The 21,525-nt window shown below is 36.0% G+C and overlaps 1 protein-coding gene across 1 annotated transcript; it reads right to left on the bottom strand.

The window, feature by feature from the left end:
• Window positions 1-168: 168 nt before the first annotated feature.
• On the bottom strand, window positions 169-20,514 carry LOC134818295 (E3 ubiquitin-protein ligase rififylin-like). Its single transcript, XM_063827789.1, has 5 exons — window positions 20,278-20,514; window positions 19,861-20,000; window positions 19,546-19,611; window positions 17,120-17,269; window positions 169-1,711 (listed from the first exon to the last, which is right to left on the bottom strand). Exons 1-5 carry the CDS (start codon window positions 20,318-20,320, stop codon window positions 1,655-1,657), a joined length of 456 nt encoding a protein of 151 aa, XP_063683859.1. The 5' UTR covers window positions 20,321-20,514; the 3' UTR covers window positions 169-1,654.
• Between the last annotated feature and the right edge of the window lie 1,011 nt (window positions 20,515-21,525).

The following is a 21,525-nucleotide window of genomic DNA, read 5'->3' as shown; positions in this document are numbered from 1 at the left end:
AATTAATAATTGTGAAATTTCAGCTCAGTTAATGCGGGCTGATTTTGCACAAAACATTTAGAAGAAACGTTTAGCCAACTGTACAGTGTACACGTTGACACTGTAACAAAACGTTTTACCCACCGGTCCGTTACTCCGTTACACACCATCCGATAACTAAACTCTGATAAAAATCCAATTATCACTCGAATAAAATTGTAAAAGCAGTATAATTACAACTTATACATCAATTTCATAATATTTTCAACCGAAGTTGAAGTGATCCCTGCCAAACCTACTCAAAGTACTCAAAGTAAGTAAGTGAGCTTAGAAAGATTGATAAGAGATCAATTATATAGAATGTGACAACGGGCGAGTCATGTGACCAGGTGACCGACCAGTCCATTATACAGATACCGCATATTTGACTATTTTCTCTGAATAAATTAAAAGTTATTGTGCTTTTTACATCAATCTACATGTAATGTTTGTATTGAAAAATATTAATTAAACATAGCTATAAATAGTAAATATCATAAAATTAAAATGTCTGCTCGTGGTCATCGTTCGTGAGCGACACCCTTTCATTACTGCTTGTCATTCCAAAATGTTTATAGAAAGAAATTGTAAATGATAAAAATATCAATGCAAATGGGACCAACTTGGGAAAATAAATCAAAGAATAACTTTCCCATTGTAATGGTGCTAGTAATATCAAATGAATTTGTTGATTAAAATAAAATGTTATAAGAGTTTTCAAATATACGGTCCATGCTAAGATTCAATACATACTGTTAACTCGTTAAGAATTAAGAACGCACGCGCGCAAATTAGCAGTCGATGTAACAAAATGATAATAATAATCCACCCATTACCACAATAAAAAGGATTTAAAGTAACTACTCTCCTCGTTAAGAAACTACTGATAACTTGTATCTGTTCTTTAGTATTCACTTTTGAAATAGAGACCAGCTATAATGTGAACCCTTATTATTCAGTAGAATTTATTTTTACCGTGCCTCTTTTTACCGTGCCTCTTTTTACCGTGCCTCTTTTTACCGGATATACTGACACGCTTGACAGGTTATTTGAGAGGTTACTGGGAAACGGGAACATCTATACCGTGCACTTATTCGTTTTCCCCAAGAGGCCCGGTATATAATAGAGCTTTTACTGTAGTTAGAACCATCGTACATTCGCACAAGCTGTGTATTATATGCCAGTACACGTGATAATACACTTGATAGTACACGTGATAGTACACGTGATAGTACACGTGACAGTACACGACACACGTGAAGTACGCAAAATGGTGTTACTAAATAAACTGGATTTTACCCCAGGTTTTCTTAAAAACAATGCTGTCTCTGCCTCTCTGGTTTCTATTTCTATTCTAATCAGTATACCCTACTCACTATAAACTGGGTAGTATTCTCACTTTATAGAACAACATTTGGGGGAGAAACTCAAGTCTAAGTAAATCACCAGGTGAAATACCCGGTGAAATACCAGGTGAAACACCAGGTGAAATACCAGGTTTGTCCGGTATGGGGTAGTAGTAGAGTTTCACTGTACAATCGGGTAGTTCCCACACAACTATCAAACACTAAAAGTAGCTCCACAGAAGAAATGTCCCGGTAGTTCTCCCTGTGTGATAATACCTCCAGCAGCTGTGTTAGCCTCTAAAAGTGTGTACTACTCTCGTGATGTACTGTCGGCATATTGGGCATTCCTGAAATTGTTTACATTCCGTTAGTAATAAATCATAAATTATGACTCATAATTAGCGTGTGAACAACATGGTGTTAAGTGATTGCTTATGTGATTATGCGACACATAATTAGTAATTATCACATGATTTCAACGCTCAGTTACCATACTATAGAAGCTGTTGCATTATGGTTCTAATAATGACAGTGAATAAAGAAGACTGGAGAATGTTACGATAAGTACACTACACAAGACAGGAATCAGTATCAGTGCTAGCTAGATCATGAGAGTATGTAGCGCTAAAACCACGTACTCGCTTACTACACGTACTACACGTACTCGCGTACTACACGCGATCGCATACTACACGTGCTCGCGTACTACACGTGCTCGCGTACTACACGTGCTCGCATACTACACGTGCTCGCGTACTACACGTGCTCGCGTACTACACGTGCTCGCATACTACACGTACTCGCGTACTACACGTGCTCGCGTACTACACGTGCTCGCATACTACACGTGCTCGCGTACTACACGTGCTCGCATACTACACGTGCTCGCGTACTACACGTGCGAGATCTCCTGTAGTAAAAATTCAGGTTAAAGAAATTCAGGTTAAAGAAATTGTTTATACGGAATTATCAGACATTTTCATCAGAAACATACCGATCTCCTGTAACACACACACTCCTGTCACATACAACATTATAACAGTGTAACAGCTACCGTGAAGAAGTTAAGCTGTGACCTTGATTTACTGATTGGCGCAGCTTATCATGTCTCTCTGACACACAAGAGAAAATATCTCAATAGTCGTATTGTGTAAAGTGTGAGGCCACATTCTTGCCATATTTATTCATCATGTGATGCAAAGTGACCAAATATTAGCGATTAATTATGTGATTATGCTCATAATTTGTACACAACAGAGAATTGTTATGTTGTTATTATTTATTACGTAATTTCCGGACATTATCAATGAATCATATTTACGATGAATAATGTTTAAAGTTTCTGATTATCATGCTGTTGCGAGAGGAAAGACACTTCCTCTTTTAAGGAAAAGTAATAGCTTTACACGAAAACAGCATCTCAGGTAGACTAAATTTTAGAACTTGAATCAAGAAATTGTGGTAAAGATGAAAATCTGACGAATTTGTGAATTCTGCGGATACTAGCATTAATATTGAACCATATGGGAACAGATTTGCGATAATAAGCGTTGCTCAGCAACGATTGCTGTGCAAAAATGTGTGGACATAATCCCAATAAATTTCTATGGCTTGAATTATGCCAATTCACCAACTTATGTCCCATATAACATTGTAACTTAAGATAGTCGAACTTTCGCGAGCGTGTTAAATCACTTTACACTTGAACTTCCAGATTTTTCTGATTTTCTAAAAGGCAGCTGTAACTAACTAGAATCGGTGTATTTTTGAACGCTTCCAAACCACCGCACATGACATAAGGTTAAAATATTTCCCTGGTAAGTTATGACCATTATATAATAGGGAAGTTGGCCTAATTTCTCGTTAGAGTTAGGGTTTTAGCAGATGCTCCAGTTGCAGGGAGTTCGGGATTGGGTTATAGTTAGGATTTTGAATAATAGTCGAGTGTAGAGTGATTAATCATCATCCAAACTTTCAATGTAACTAATTATTAAGTAAAATTGCCATATTCACATATTACTCGAATCATTTATTATCACAATATATTAATACTAGTGTAACCCGTGCCTACGGCCGGGACTTCACTACCGCAGTTGAAATGCAAAGGTATAAACCCGCCTATTATATTCTAAAAAACCTATTACATTTTCGTAGTTAAAACTTTAAACGGTGCGAAAGTATGAACTCGCTCAGTCCAAACACACCGCAATTTAATTCTGAATGCCCCTCACGTATCTAATAGTAATACTTGATAGGCAATCTTGAGGTCCCTTGCCAAATTACCTTATTATATAGCAAATCTGTTATAAGGGAAGAGAGAGCGAGAGTGGGAGAGAGGGAGAGTAAGTGAGACACTTTAGTATCACATTTGGGTCACAAAATGATCGGAAATTACACGCGAACGAACACACATAAGCTGAGATTATTAGTATAGATAGTCTTGATGAAACTTGAAAGTATAAAATCAGAATTTATCACATTATCTATCGTCAGTGTACAATTTGTAAACCACGTGGTGAATATATCTCATATTATCTATGCGGGGTTATTACATCAACGGAAAATACTCATCATATTTGAACCGCGTGAGGTCACCGTCATCATCAGTCACAAATACAAAGGAGCAGGTTACATATAGATCTCAGTACATGATGACATATTTATCATATATTGTGTACAGAGCTGAGTCATCATCACGGGGGTAACAAGTGACACACAACCCAATGTTACAACGCAAGGAGCTCCCCTTTCAATACGTATTAGGCAGTTTATTATAAATTTCTCCACTTATAAGTATAACGGCCACGCTCAGAGATTAATGGTCTTTCTCTCTCTCTCTCTCTCTCTCTCTCTCTCTCTCTCTCTCTCTCTCTCTCTCTCTCTCTCTCTCTCTCTCTCTCTCTCTCTCTCTCTCTCTCTCTCTCTCTCTCTCTCTCTCTCTCTCTCTCTCTCTCTCTCTCTCTCTCTCTCTCTCTCTCTCTCTCTCTCTCTCTCTCTCTCTCTCTCTCTCTCTCTCTCTCTCTCTCTCTCTCTCTCTCTCTCTCTCTCTCTCTCTCTCTCTCTCTCTCTCTCTCTCTCTCTCTCTCTCTCTCTCTCTCTCTCTCTCTCTCTCTCTCTCTCTCTTTCTGTGTGTGTCGTATAACTGTGAGAAGGAATATTCCCACAGCATATAAATATTGAATGTTGCTATGGCAACTAATTGTACGGTAATGAACAAGTAAAGGTTATAGTGTGGGATACAGCCCTCACATTTAACTCCTGGTAGTGGTATGACGTATCAGGTGAGTCAGAGCAGCTATTGTTGTCTATAAGACGTAAACAAAAGGGTAGGAGCTGCTGACTATAAATAAATGTATTTACCTCAAATCATGTGATGATGTTATCTCTTCATGCATGAAGAGAGAATATCATCACATGATTTGAAAATGTTCACTGTACTGCTATAAGCCTAAACTTTGTAAATGGTTAAAACATCATTAATCCCTAATGAATGTAATAGTAATATTTGATTAATTACAAAACCAAAACTATATTACTGTATTACATTTATTGCGGCTATGTGGTCACTTAGCCTGCTGCTTGAGGTTGCAAGCCCTCAACTGCTGTCTGAGTAACAGTGAGTACCTTGACGTCACGTGATATGATAATTTGTCATGGTTACAGGCGAAAGTTTTAAAAATTCGAGTTAGAGTTAGACCTCACAAGGCGAATAAAGGTGACATGGCAAGCTTGCAACAAGGTTCATGATTCGTTTGTTATAGCACTCTCAGGCTGTGTAGCGTTTAGTACGATCTAAATTAAACGGCTCTCGACGAATGTGCATGTGTGTGGCCAACTGAACAAGTATACCTTAACGTTATAAATAATAAAGTTCGTTCAAAACCATGATTTAGAGGTCCCCTCAGTTTACCAATAAAAGACGCACAGTGACTGTAACTAAGCATTAAGTTACAAATTTCATATTTTCACGTTTATAGTTTGATAACTATCATACCAATACACCTTTCATTATACAATATACATTATACAATATACATTATACATGTTATATATTGCAATTTTAAAGATGACACTCAGATGACTGCGGAAATATAATTCTTGATAAATTCTGAGTCCAAATAAGGCCAAGTAAAGGCACTTTTTTGTTTTTACTTAAATATCTAAGATAAAATACTTAAGTTGTGACACTATGTACTTTAAACCTTAAAGATAGTTAGTGTTGTGTTCGCTACTAATTAAACAACAGTAAAGCACGTAATGAGCACGAGTTTCTTGTTTACAAATTAGTAATAACTAGCAAGAGTGTTTAATATAACTAAGGTGGTTATTGCAGACTGATACGTGACAAAAGGAATAATAATTTCAACCTGTCGGCGGTAACCAAGTGATAAGCAGCACACACGCACGCGAATAATGTTAAGGTAAGTAATGTTGTGCTACTAGGTAAGTGTTTACTACATAGTACCTTGGTAAGTATCGTACCTTGGTAAGTATCGACAGTTAGTGCACTTTTCTCTAGCTAGTCGGATGAGGTAAATGTGTTACACGCGGCTAAAAAGCAAGTAAAGCTAATCTGGGTTCTCTTCTTTAAGACCCTAACAAACCGTCTCATACTCGACTAAGTACCGCGAGAAATCCGTCCCCTAATTGAAAGTTTCAGGCAGAGTTTGAAACGTAACAGCTACTAACCAATCAGCTTGCATCATCGAACAGTCCCATCACACAATAAAGGTCACGTTTTTTAACACGTGGCCCCTTTAATCTGAGAATATCTAATAAACCCTCCTTATAATCAGCCTTCAAGGAAGTATTTCATGAAATACGAACCAACGCCAATTAATAGCGGTCCAAAACCTCTTTAACTGCTAAACCACTAATTTATATGCACAAAATTCCAAGAATTGAATTTTAAGTAAAATCAAATATTATTTTTTGGTTTAATCTACATCCCCACCAAACCACGTGTAGCAGTGTTGTTAGTGATAATCTAAGTGTGTGTAGTTATATTGTACAGTCTACAGTGTCTACATTATACATTCCACAGTGTCCATACTGTACAGCCTACAGTGTCTATAAATCATTCCACAGTGTCCACACTGTACAGTCTACAGTGTATATATTATACATTCCACAGTGTCCATACTCCATACTGTACAGTCTATAGAGTCTATATTATACATTCCACAGTGTCCATACTGTACAGTCTATAGAGTCTACATTATACATTCCACAGTGTCCATACTGTACAGTCTATGACGTGTTGAATCTTTATTCTCCTCTACAACAACTACAAGTACAGGGTGTATTGTTATGTGTTCCCTTATCATGTTAGCCATCATCGTCTGTACTTTATATTATAATGTATCACGGACACACACTGTATTCATAGTGGTAATTACAGTGGTGCTATAATCTCTCTCGGACAGTTCCATTTTAGACATAGTGAACACTGAGAGACTGTTATTAGTTTTAAAGTAGGTGGTATCTGAGAGATGAAATTAGACGTTTCAAGGTTCCAGCCTAGCTTAACGTGACGTGGTTTAATAGTTTAACTAGACTACGTATAAAACTTCACCAGTTAGCTACGAGTTGTTGTATGGGGGATTGAGAGGTAGAGAGAGGATCCCACACATGAAATTAAAAGATCTCAAATTTTGTTGCTAATTAATTGTCTCACAAATTTGTTTTTTGCTTTCACCACCACTACCAGTCACGAACATCAAGAATTTACCTGGTCTCCAGTTTAAATTTAGTAATAAACCCTGGATTAGCTAAGTGTTTTAAGGTTGAGCAGGTTACACAATTTAGCCGCACACATTCTGCAGATTACCAGTAATCGACCGGGATTCCCGGCGCCGTGAAATCCCGGCGCCGGGGGAGCTATTTCTTCCCGGCCCCGGCCGATTTTCAATTTTTGCCGGGAATTTGGCCGGGAATTTTTGATCGAAATCGGCCTAAAACTTTCATATAAATCTTAAAATGGATTTTCAATTTTGAAAGGATGATATCCAGAGTGCCAACTTTTATTTACTGTTTCAGCTGAACAAAATTATTTTACCAAAATATATATGAAATCTAATTACCTTCTAAACTGTTCAATTGATACGAACATTATATTGTCATGTAAAAATAAGTTCAGATCCTAAGTCCTGAAAAGTTCTAACTTGGCCGTGGATTTATTAAATTCACGGCCCCGGCCCCGGCCCCAGCCCCAGCCAAATTCCAGAACGGCCAATTCCCGGCCCCGGCAAAATTTGGACATTCCCGGCCCCGGCCCCGGCCAAATCCTACCCCCGGTCGTTTACTGCAGGTTACACAGTTTAGCCGCACACACTCTTCAGGTTACACAGTTTAGCCGCACACATTCTGCAGGTTACACAGTTTAGCCGCACACATTCTGCAGGTTACACAGTTTAGCCGCACACATTCTGCAGGTTACACAGTTTAGCCGCACACATTCTGCAAGTTACACAGTTTAGCCGCACACATTCTGCAGGTTACACAGTTTAGCCGCACACACTCTGCAGGTTACACAGTTTAGCCGCACACATTCTGCAGGTTACACAGTTTAGCCGCACACATTCTGCAGGTTACACAGTTTAGCCGCACACATTCTGCAAGTTACACAGTTTAGCCGCACACATTCTGCAGGTTACACAGTTTAGCCGCACACACTCTGCAGGTTACACAGTTTAGCCGCACACATTCTGCAGGTTACACAGTTTAGCCGCACACATTCTGCAGGTTACACAGTTTAGCCGCACACACTCTGCAGGTTACACAGTTTAGCCGCACACATTCTGCAGGTTACACAGTTTAGCCGCACACACTCTGCAGGTTACACAGTTTAGCCGCACACATTCTGCAGGTTACACAGTTTAGCCGCACACATTCTGCAGGTTACACAGTTTAGCCGCACACATTCTGCAGGTTACACAGTTTAGCCGCACACATTCTACAGGTTACACAGTTTAGCAGCACACATTCTGCAGGTTACACAGTTTAGCCGCACACACTCTGCAGGTTACACAGTTTAGCCGCACACACTCTGCAGGTTACACAGTTTAACCGTACACACTCTGCAGGTTACACAGTTTAGCCGCACACATTCTGCAGGTTACACAGTTTAGCCGCACACACTCTGCAAGTTACACAGTTTAGCCGCACACATTCTGCAGGTTACACAGTTTAGCCGCACACACTCTGCAGGTTACACAGTTTAGCCGCACACATTCTGCAGGTTACACAGTTTAGCCGCACACATTCTGCAGGTTACACAGTTTAGCCGCACACACTCTGCAGGTTACACAGTTTAGCCGCACACATTCTGCAGGTTACACAGTTTAGCCGTACACACTCTGCAGGTTACACAGTTTAGCCGCACACATTCTGCAGGTTACACAGTTTAACCGTACACACTCTGCAGGTTACACAGTTTAGCCGCACACACTCTGCAGGTTACACAGTTTAGCCGCACACATTCTGCAGGTTACACAGTTTAGCCGCACACATTCTGCAGGTTACACAGTTTAGCCGCACACATTCTGCAGGTTACACAGTTTAGCCGCACACACTCTGCAGGTTACACAGTTTAGCCGCACACATTCTGCAGCACAGTGTGCCCGCGAGCCCGATTTTCTGCAAAAAGTCAGTATTTTTCTTCAACCAGCCTATTTTCAATTTAAAACTACCCTATCCAACCTAAAATTGCATGAGAAATCGTTTAAAGGGGTTTTCAAGATGATTAGAAGGATTTTTGACCTCATATATTGATTTAACCTGATTTTTGGTGTAAAATTACATTTTTTTGCCGTTTTTTGCCATATTTTTGAACAAATTACAAAAATAAGTGACAAATTCACTTTGATGAGCATCCATAATTTACGCTATCTGTAAGTATAGGACATTTAGAGTAATCTCAGAAAAATTTACAGTGTGATATTGTGGCATGATTTTTTTATGGGCCATCAAAGGTTTAAGATTAGACAGAAATTTTGTGAATTTTAGGACTTTTTGATTCCATTTTTAGACCATTTTATCACTTATATCAATTATAAACTACTTCTTTGTGTTTTAAATGGAAAGAGGTTATCAAGAGCTTTCATTTGATACCTCCATACATGGCTTTTATCTAAGGGAAGTACGAAGACAAAGTTCCAGACTAGATGATGACTTTTATTTGTTGAAAGTTCCTCCTGCTCCTCATTTCAGACGAACAGATGCTGCATTTATGTTCTGTGGACCAAAAATTTGGAATGAACTACCCTACTCAGTGAGATCATTATCATCTGTAGAATGTTTTAAAAATGCCCTAAAGACGTTTTATTTCCAACTAGCTTTTGATAATATTTCTAATATTTGTCCATAATGTCTGAACTGATATGAAAGTGCATAATTTTGGTAACTTCATACAAATATTTGTTCATAAAATCTGAACTGTTTAAAAAGTCCATAATCTTGCTATTTCAACACTAAGTCTCGCTTGAATGACTTTAATATACATCTTTGTTGGGTATATTTTAATGTCGAAGCGTGTAATAAATGTTAGAATTTATTTATTTATTATTTATTTTAATCAAAATTCGAATTTTCGTGGACAAAAACAATGTTATTTTGAGCTAAATTGAGTTACGCGCTTACAAAATAAGGTAATTTAGCCCCAAATTGCTGATATTTTCTTTTTTAAAGCCTTTAAATCACCTCAACAAGTGTTTCCGGACCTTACAATGACCAAAAACACTTAAAAAGCAATCTTTATTCTCTCAAACAGTTCAGAAATCATTATTTTTGCAATTTAAGGTCTAAAAATGGTAGATTTAGCCCTTTTTTAACTTTAAAGGACCCTAATTTCAATAAAATTACCAAAATTTTAGGGCAGTAACTGAAAATAGTTCCCAAATAGTCATTCTTAGGCATAACCATACCTAAAGGTTACTTTAAAAAACATGTGGAGACTCTTAAACTGCCCCCATGATTAGTTAAGGGTAAAATAGTGATATCCCCATATTTTGGCAGTCAAATTTTTTGAGGGAGGCTGGGGGTACTTATGGCCATGGGAAGGTGTCAGATGACAAATTTGGGATCCCCATTATGTTTTTTCTGTCAATGTAAGGTATCAGGCATAACAAATAACTTAGTTAATAGTTCCCAAAACTGGGATCTGGAAGTTGATTCTGCACTTTGGTACCATGCGAACGAAATTTTGTCCTTCAAAAATGATGAAAACATCGAATTTTGCCTGCAAAAATCGAAATTTCGTATTTTTAACCCAATTTTTATTGGATCTGGCCCCTAACTCCATATAATAATGATGAAAATCAATGTTTATGGTTTTATACATGTTTAGAGATTATTATTCTAGTTTATATGCGACCAATTCATCCATTAATTCTTATCCTATTGAATTTTATTCATAAATTTCATACCAATTTGGTGTATATGATTCAAGATATCTCAAGAACCAAAAATGATAGCCCCTTAATTCTTTTTTTGTTAGAAAATTCAGATTATTTCTGATCAGATCAGGCTAAACTTATCTGGAAAGCAAATATCACCCTAAATACTTTTTGCAGCCTCTGGGCACACTGTGTGCAGGTTACACAGTTTAACCGTACACACTCTGCAGGTTACACAGTTTAACCGTACACACTCTGCAGGTTACACAGTTTAGCCGCACACACTCTGCAAGTTACACAGTTTAGCCGCACACATTCTGCAGGTTACACAGTTTAGCCGCACACACTCTGCAGGTTACACAGTTTAACCGTACACACTCTGCAGGTTACACAGTTTAACCGTACACACTCTGCAGGTTACACAGTTTAGCCGCACACACTCTGCAGGTTACACAGTTTAACCGTACACACTCTGCAGGTTACACAGTTTAACCGTACACACTCTGCAGGTTACACAGTTTAGCCGCACACACTCTGCAGGTTACACAGTTTAGCCGCACACACTCTGCAGGTTACACAGTTTAGCCGCACACACTCTGCAGGTTACACAGTTTAGCCGCACACATTCTGCAGGTTACACAGTTTAGCCGCACACATTCTGCAGGTTACACAGTTTGGCCGCACACATTCTGCAGGTTACACAGTTTAGCCGCACACATTCTGCAGGTTACACAGTTTAGCCGCACACATTCTGCAGGCTACACAGTTTAGCCGCACACACTCTGCAGGTTACACAGTTTAGCCGCACACAAACCGTAAATGGTCTGTCTCCTAATGGTCGTGTTAATAGGGAGCTATTATTCCTAAAATGATTCACAATTTGTATTTTAGTGCTGGCTTTCTTTGATAAATATGTTATTTGGAGCTGTTCCAAGTCTTCTTAATGGTAGCTTTGAAGACTTTCAGGCTGGGATATAAAGGAGTTTGCTGACGATCAGAAACCGGAAATTTTAATCATACTATATTGAATAGGAGTAACTTTACTTTTATTACAGCGCGTGACACATGACGCGTGACACATGACGTGTTGTTAAGGGATAACCATGGATTTGTGTGTTAATGATACAAAGTTGTTCCTGTGTGGCGAAATAATAAGTGATAAGTTAGTTTCGAGTAGTGTCGGACGATGTACGTAATATTTAGTTATTACAAGCAGGAATTTAAGTCGCAATAATAAAACGTTAACAGTGTAATAATAGTGTCACATATTTTAATATATGCAGCGAGCATTTAATGAAGCTTTAAGTTTAAGAGGTAATTATTGCAATGATTATTGCTACAATTTCCTGGTTTTCACTTTTTTGCAACAAAGTAAAACACTAAACAAGCTCTTTTTTTAGACGTGAAGTTTAAGAAGATTCAGCGTTTTTTGTCATTTATTTAGGATCAACGACTGAATATAGTACTGTACTACATTCAGTCCATATATGAGACAAGGGAGACAGCATATCATCATCATGTGATAGATCACGTGATGGCTGATACATTTTATTATTGTATATACAGGGCGAGTTGAAAATAGTGTGTAGAATGTAAAAATTGATTATTTTTTTTATGAAGGAGCAAATTTTGAAAGGTGAATTGCTATCAGTTCATAAACGTTACAAATATCATTCTTGCCTCTCATTTGATTCTAACTCATAATTTGTATAGCTAAAAAATGGACTAAGCTATTATCTAACTTACGTACCGTATACACGTGGTATACACGTGGTATAACTATGTCTGAACTATTGCTGAGAATGTTTATCTCAAAAAACAAGTACAAGTGGATAAAACCACGTAATTCACGTGCAACAACAACAAGTTTCAATTGATTCATTGGTCTAGATGTCATATTGCCAAGCGCGTCACGCAGTACGTGAGTGGCTAGATTGTAGATTGTTTTATTATAATATTATTTAATTATGTTATTTTGTTGTTATGTCGTGTAAGTTTGTGGAGTAGTAGCAAGAAGGTATCGTATACATTTAAATTTGTTCTCTTGATTATTTATTAATGATTTTATGTAGGGTCGGCACCAATGTTATTATGGTCTTACCACCGTGTTTTGGTTCAGCCGAAATAAATTTTACCTTGATGTTTTTACAATTTGTTTCTCACTCCAGCTGAGTCTGGTAGTGTTGAGTATCATGAATATTTTTCTAGCTCTCTTTTTCCATGTTTTAGCTTCACAGGAGATATTGTGGTCTTTTTATTGAATATAACTGTAATACATTGATGTAAAGTTTATTTGAATTTTGAAATAAAAAAAAATCACACCCTCCGATTAGAATTATATGAAGATACTAGCAGTTATTGAGCTTGATACTTTGATATACTACTATGTATATATACATAGTAGTATATATTATACTACTATGTATTTACTACAATGTATATAAACTACTATGTATTTACTACAATGTATATAAACTACTACTGTATGTATATATACTACTATGTATATACTACTATGTATTTACTACAATGTATATATACTACTATGTATTTACTACTATGTATTTACTACAATGTATATATACTACTATGTATTATATACTACTATGTATTATATACTACTATGTATTATATATACTACTATGTTTATCAATTGAGTTCCAATCAATTGAGTTCCAATCAATATGTGTATCAATTGAGTTCCAAAGCACAACTGGAGCATTTCAAGGAGATGCACTATCAGGTAATCTATTTACTGTTGTTGAAGCCGCTGCACTTATTCACCTCAGATCTGTACTCTCCCAAGTATCATCAACACCTTACCCAGTAAATCATCCAATCCCTAATCCTCCTATCTCAGAAGAATTCATGCCACTCGAAACAGGATACTCTGATGATATTGACTTTAATAACACTGAACTTGCTCCACTCAAAGAAATGCTTCCTATCGCTAAAGATATATTCCAGCAGTGGGACCTTCATATCAATTCTTCCAAGACTGAATTTGTCCATTTTTATTTAGCAGATCCTAAACCCACTGTTAAACGCAAGGTGATTGTTGGAAAAGTGTATAGAGGTGATGAAGAGTGGCGCTCTAACAAAACTTTAGGATCGTTGATGTGCACTGTTAAGGATATCAAGAATCGAATATTCCTTGGTAATGTTGCCTTTAGTAAATTTCAGAAAGTTTGGATGAAGAGCAAGATTTCAGTCCAAAGGAAGATCAAAAACTACGAGGCACAAGTAGTCTCTATTCTACTCTACAACTGCAACTCCTGGGCTGCACCACTAGCTTCGTTGAATGAACTTGATATTGCTCATCGCAAACACCTCCGAAGAATCCTCAACATCAGATGGCCTACTGGGGTTATTTCTAATGAGGCACTCTATGCTCGTTGTTATGTCACTCCCTTGTCTGTGAGAGTCTCTAAGTTTCGATGGAGAATGTTAGGACATATCTTAAGAGGACAGGAAGACTCACCAGCATACACCTCTATGTTATTTGCTATAAATTCTGATATTTTTATGGAAGGGAGACGGGGTAGACCATGTTTAAACTTATTAGATGTTATTAGAAAAGACTTGACTAGTAGAAATCTTGATATTAGACTTAAGAATTTGACTGATTTCGAAGACCTTAGATTTTTGGCTTTAGATAGGGAGGAATGGAAGAAGTTAGAAGATGGTTGATGTTTTTGTTTTCTTTTTTATGCGTTTTAATATCTATAAGGTGCCTAGGATGCTCTTTTAAAGAGATATTTCGTACTTTGAAAGATTTACTACTACTACTATGTATATATACTACTATGTCTATAAACTACTATGTATTTACTACTATGTATATAAACTACTATGTATATACTACTATAAATCAATATATTCTTATAATGCGGTAATCGGACTCGGCGACTAACTAAAATTGTGATTGCAATCGTAAATTATGTGATTAAAGATACCACGAAGTATCCCAGACATATACTGTGGCGGCTGCACGTAGTTTTTAGCCCCATCCTAACTCAGCTTGTGAAGCAATTATGACAGAGTTATTTTGGGAAGGCAGTAATGCCAGGCTTAACTCTCTGACAAATTTTCGAGTATTTTGTAAGAAATCGCAAATCGATACTGCGTGAACTCTTTAAGTGTTCAATCCTATGATCGAAACCTCAAAATAAGTCATCTTTTCTTTAAATATAAACACCTCCATGCTTCATATGAAGTTAAAATTTAATGAAAACAGGGATGCTGGATAATGGTTTGTTGGAGAGTTTACCACTCCAAACAGCATAAAGCTGGCTCCGTAGTAGTAGTTAGTAGTAGCTCCGACTACAGTAAACTAGGGTTTTACTGCAGTGTGATATAATCTATTTAATTTGAAACTGGCGCAAAGTAGGTTATTTAACCAAAGTCCAGCAACATTTGATTAAAATTGAATGCAAGGAATTGAAACCAGACATATTACATCATAAATAATTCGAGTAACCTCCAAATTAAAGTGAAGGCTAAGGAGTTACTGTAATGATTCGTCTACCATTTATATTATGATTCACTGACCTTTAAGATTGTTTCAGCAGAAGTTATAGATTTCATGTTTTCTGTGTTTTCGCACTAGCTAAAAACAAATAAAAACAAACTTATAATATACCTAGACTGGATTACTTATTCACTAGTAGACCTTGGTCATTAGGAAAGTTCGCACAAGATGGACTACGTTTTTCACTAGTTGTCTTTTCATAAAGAGGTCAGGGAAACATTTACGTGGCTTAAAAATTTTCCTCACCGGAGTCAAGAATGGAGATTTAGATATCATACGTACCATATTACAATGTACATAATGCACAGTGCACATCACTGCAATCGTGTCTACATAATACATATAATATAGTGTATTGGCATAAACCAGACAGTGTACTATGATAATGTGCCAAGTGTAAAACTATTATTGTTGCGATAAAGCGGCGGGTTCTTTTATTTACTTCACAGTAAACACTAATACGATAAAATTAGTGAATATGAGAATAATGACTGTGCACGACAAATGGTACAATTTAAACTCATTATTCTTATCATTATCATTAACGTTTGATAACCACATCCGCTTGAGTATCTTTATACTGCTTATGGACACGCTGAATGAAATCGCACGGCCAAAGTTGGAATTCGACACATGTTGATTTTACTCATGACTCTTTTAAAATGGGAATTAACGGTAAGAAATTAGCATTTTGTAAAGATACAATTACTGTACGGCTATCAAATTGTAAGTTATCGTTTGATACTGTGATTTAATAAGTAAAAGAATGTATAGCTACGTTTTAAAGAATTTAAAATATGAAAAATTTGAAAATTTATAAAAATGTAAGAATTCCTTTTAGCTGCCTATACATTTTACAGCGGTTAAGGGAGATTCGCACGTGATAGTTTAAAATGTCAAGACCAATGACAATGTCAAACTGTTTTTAATAAGTTTGGACGATGTTCTTTCTACTTAATAATTGGAATTTATTTAACAAATCACAGCGTGATATCAGATTTGAATTGAAAGAGTCATGAAACACAGCACCTATACCAAATTCAGAAATCTTAAAAACTGCTATTGATATAGACCTCCGAACGTAAGTATCGTCAGAGAAAAGTGGGTTCATTACGGCAACCACATTTTCTCTAACTTAGAATTTATTAGAGCAAAACACACAGTCTCTTGTGTGTCTAGTGAACACACTAGACGTTCTCTAACCTTGAATTTCTTAGAGCAGAAGAGACAACACACTAGACGTTCTCTAACATTGAATTTCTTAGAGCAGAAGAGACAACACACTAGACGTTCTCTAACATTGAATTTCTTAGAGCAGAAGAGACAACACACTAGACGTTCTCTAACCTTGCATTTCTTAGAGCAGAAGAGACAACACACTAGACGCTCTCTAACCTTCAATTTCTTAGAGCAGAAGAGACAACACACTAGACGTTCTCTAACCTTGAATTTCCTAGAGCAGAAGAGAGACAACACACTAGACGTTCTCTAACATTGAATTTCCTAGAGCAGAAGAGACAACATACCAGACGTTCTCTAACCTTGCATTTCTTAGAGCAGAAGAGACAACACAATAGACGTTCTCTAACCTTGAATTTCTTAGAGCAGAAGAGACAACACACTAAACGTTCTCTAACCTTGAATTTCTTAGAGCAGAAGAGACAACATACTAGACGTTCTCTAACCTTGAATTTCATAGAGCAGAAGAGACAACACACTAGACGTTCTCTAATCTTGAATTTCCTATAGCAGAAGAGACAACACACTAGATGTTCTCTAACCTTGAATTTCTTAGAGCAGAAGAAACAACACACTAAACGTTCTCTAACCTTGAATTTCTTAGAGCAGAAGAGACAACACACTAGGTGCCCGCACTCCAGTAACACACAGTCTATTGTAGCGTCCCAGCATATTTTACAGCATTCCTCATCACTGATTCGTGACCTGTTGTTCTGTCGCTCCACATACAGGTTCGTAACCTGGAAATTAATTATTATTGATTAAGTTATTGATACTTACTTATTAACTTATCAACAGATTGTGTTTCATTGTGCTACTTTGTTTCAGATAGCAGCAAAATTACACATTATATTTCATCAACAAGCTTGATACAACGTAGTGCGCAGAACATTAGAAATATAATAGTCACAAAAGAGGGAGATGAACACCTGTTTACACAGCCGTACATACAAAATATATGTAGCAGTATATAGTAAATAATATATAATATATTATATAAGTTATGGTAGTATATATATTTCAAAGTGGACCTAATGTACACAGGCAGCTGCAAAAGTGTCGCTAATTACTCATAGGCTATTAATTAATCGTTCACCTGGTCGCCAGTTCTCACAAGAAGTAAGCAGTTTACACACATAGTTCACATAATTTAAAGGTAAAGATAGCGAGCTTAGAGTGAGTGTGTCGGAATTCGGAGAATGTGATTAATTAAGAAATACACGATGACGTGCATGTAACATCTGGTCACCAAAATCCTCGCTCATATAGTTTAATAATACAGCGTATATAATAGCATGTATTCGCCAGGCTAGCCACAGTGTCCTCTAACATATTCTCTACTTACACTGGTACACTACTGGACTGCAGACCTTGCTCTGAGTTGCCATGACAACAGTCATTAGTTCATTACATTTTCATAATTATATAGCTTTAATAAGCCAGGCTACCGTAGGACTGTTAACTTGAGAACATGTTGTATTAGAGAAATGTGTGATGTAAGACTATTATTCTGTATTTATCATACCAGTCACCTTGGGGTTTAGATCTAAAGAAGTCAGGAAATTCCAGAAAATTAGCTAAATGAAAGAAGCAAGAGACAGGAACAGATTTAAGCTCCATTTTTGACAATGACACTATCCAAATCCTTTATAAGAAAAATGGTACTTCTTTTGTTACTAAAGTATATAAATCTGACAGTAAAGATAATTACAGGTAATTCATATTTTCATACTGTGAATTAAAATCTTATGTAATTGTATAACTGTAACCTGAAAATGGTCTGAAAACACTTTGGATTATTCGGGTTAATTCAATTCTGACCCTGGACAGAAATAGCTTAAGTCTACATAGAATATTCAGTGTAATGTGGCCTGTGCCTGACTCCGAAAAACAGACGTTGCCAGGTACAGCTTACCTCACTTACTGTTTGATGGTGTTATCATTTATTAACGTCCTCTTTTGGGAAAATACTGCTGTTGACAAAACTGTCTAAGTTATATGGACTTTTCTTTAAAAAAGCCTTTCTCAGAAAATGTACTGCAACCAACGTTCTTTCAAATAAGTTACGCAACTGTTGGATAAAAGATGATGTACGATCACGGATCAAACGCAATATCGACTTTGATATCCCATTATATATTATTATAATCTATATTATATATTAGCTGTGTCATAACCTTCCAGACCAATCTCCCAATATAGTTACCACAGACAAAACAACCCATTAATCCTGAATAGGTGATCCTACTCCCACTCGCCGTTTGTTGAGATTTTTAAGTGTTATCTCTGTATGGATGAAGGCTGGAATGGGAACCTTTTAGGACTATGTAACAAATAGTAACTCATTACATATTTAGGGTTTTTATAGTTTCTAAAGTATTTATGATGATGATCATATCCATTTAAATCCACAATGGTACTACATATAACCAAACTATACAATTAGACAATACCCTACAATTGTATGACGTAAAATGTTAAATGCTTATTTAATTTTACGTTGGATATTATTTGAATGATGATATAAGTTGAGGACTCTTGTTGAAAAGTTAACTAATTACTTTCGTAATAATATGAGTGTTAGAAAAGACAATTTATTCTCGTAATTATATGGTTGAGGTAATAAAATAGCGACATTTGTTGTACTGCTGAAGTAAAGTAATTGACACCAATCCCTCATACTTATTCCATGAATAGTGAATACGTGAGACAACACATACTGTCATAATATAAGTATTAAATAGATACCATAGTTACACTACTAGTTACCATAGTTACTCAATTGTTCACAGAATTCCAGGAAATTAGATTGTCTCCACTTTCACATAATATGATCAGTGTTCAATATATAGATAGAATAGAAATAGATTTCTTCCAATACAGTGAACTGTCATGTTCTGTACTGTCTTAAGATTACGTCATAACATTAGAAATATTAAATTATATGTATTATTTCAAATGAAAATGTATGAAATAAAACTTCTTGAAGTACAAAACCGCAGATCTACAAAAATACCTTTCTCTGTAGCTCGCTTTTCTCAATACACCCTTTGTAATCTACACAGTAGTTAGACAAAATATCCTGAAACATGCGATCATTTGCAAAGAACATAATATAGAAGTACAAGATACAATTTAATATTAGGAGTCATCACAAAACAAACTTATAAAAAATCTTCTAGCTTACTTTCAAAGGTAGATTTTATAAAAATGAAAATAATAGTGATCATCAGGGAATTAAATATTTGTATTTTTAATAGTGATGTCAGCGAATGAAAACACAAATATTCTAAATTTTCTTATGAGGAGCTTTGCAGAAAAGCGTGCTAACCTTTAATTCTTTAACATTAAGATTCTGAATGTCTTTTTCACTTTTAATTGAAAGGAGGGAGTTCTTTGGGGGTAAAAAATTTGATTTGTCGAATATCTTAGCTGTAGCAGTACGTATCACTGGCTCCGAGGGATGAACATCTGAAATTTTATACACCATGATCAAATTATTGTCCGTATTAAAAATCTATCTATTGTATAAAATTATGATTAATGCCAGTCAATCGAGATTGTTACTGAAGATTCCAGTGAACATAAATTGTACTAAGTATTATCTCAAGATTTAAAGACATGTCAAATAGAATTGTTTAAAACTCCTAGTCTGAAAATATAATTTTTGGCACTGCTACTTCTCAACAATTGAGAAAATGGATTAACTGATCTGATAGAACTAAACTAATCACTTTGAATGACTCACTTGACGATAAACAACTTCCCATCATGTTATATAAAGGAACCATGACATCTTTCCTGAGGTAGTTCTTGTCGATAAAGTACTTGAATATCTTGTGTTTACACTCACAACTTTGTAGACACTGATAAGTTCCTATTTGACATTAAAATAAATTGATAAACTATACTCCAATTAATTTCTAATATTTTATTCCTGGACGGTTCCATCAAAACTCATACTTTGCCAAACAGTATTCTTCACCTTGAATTCACATCGAACATACAGCACCTCCCACACAAATTTCTTCCAATAAACCCTCCAAGTAACAATCTTCACCTATCACCAACCTAACACTAACCAAATCACAGCACTTATTCGTATGTCATGTAAATATTCGTATTTTGTAAAGACGGTATAATTTCTGAGAACATGAAAATTATTATAAATTTATTATCAATTTTTTTTTGACTTAAACTCTTCTGAGCCACAAACGAAACTCTTGCATCACTTGGAAAGCTAAATAGTGTTGCCTCTAGACTAGTCCTCTAAATTCTGATAGCACACTGGCCTCTACCACATGATAAAAATTACAATTCTCAAAGTATGCTTTATGCTGAAAATTAAAGTTTCGCTATAATTAGTGCAATAATTTGGTATCGAATGTTCTCAAGAACTTCAAACTTGTACAAGCCCGGTTGCATCGAAGAGATGATGGGTTGGGCAGCATTTGACAAGTTCAACTGACAACATAACCATGCATTTAGTATTCATACAATGACTGCAAACTTATTTTAAGAACACTTTTTACCCTTCGTATGTCGTTTCTTTAAATCAAATTACTGCTGTTTAATACTACTATTACTATATATAGTAATAGTATATATATATATACTATTTTTGAAAGTTACAAACCAATCCTAAAATCATGTGAAGCAGTAGATCTGAAAATGTAAAAAGGAATTAAAAACAAGTTATAACACGAACATTTGTATATTTAGCGCTCGATTTTCACATGATACGGCATATAATATAAATCGGTTAAAATACGAAATTAATAAGCACGGCGCGCATAAAATTGTAGTTACATTTTCGAGTTTTATTCTAATTGATATCAAATACGTTGAAATACATTTTACAACAAGCAGTTAAGATCTAATCATATCAATGAAATTCAAATAACAATGTATACACAGGTCCCAAATTTATCCCCCCCCCCCGAGCATGCAAAATTAAATTTGGATTTCAAATTTACGACTTTAGTTTAAAGCTTAT

The sequence above is a fragment of the Bolinopsis microptera genome, chromosome 7 (genome assembly GCF_026151205.1).
Source record: "Bolinopsis microptera isolate Bmic1 chromosome 7, MBARI_Bmic_1.0, whole genome shotgun sequence".
Taxonomy (NCBI): Eukaryota; Metazoa; Ctenophora; class Tentaculata; order Lobata; family Bolinopsidae; genus Bolinopsis; species Bolinopsis microptera.
This window is presented reverse-complemented; position numbering and strand designations above follow the sequence as displayed.

Coding starts and splice junctions, on each gene's coding strand:
- LOC134818295 (XM_063827789.1), bottom strand. CDS start 20,320: ATGGTTCCTTTATATAACATGATGGGAAGTTGTTTATCGTCAA. Junction 20,001..20,277: donor GGGAAGTTGTTTATCGTCAA/GTGAGTCATTCA, acceptor ATAAAATTTCAG/ATGTTCATCCCTCGGAGCCA. Junction 17,270..19,545: donor AAAGCGAGCTACAGAGAAAG/GTATTTTTGTAG, acceptor ATTAATTTCCAG/GTTACGAACCTGTATGTGGA.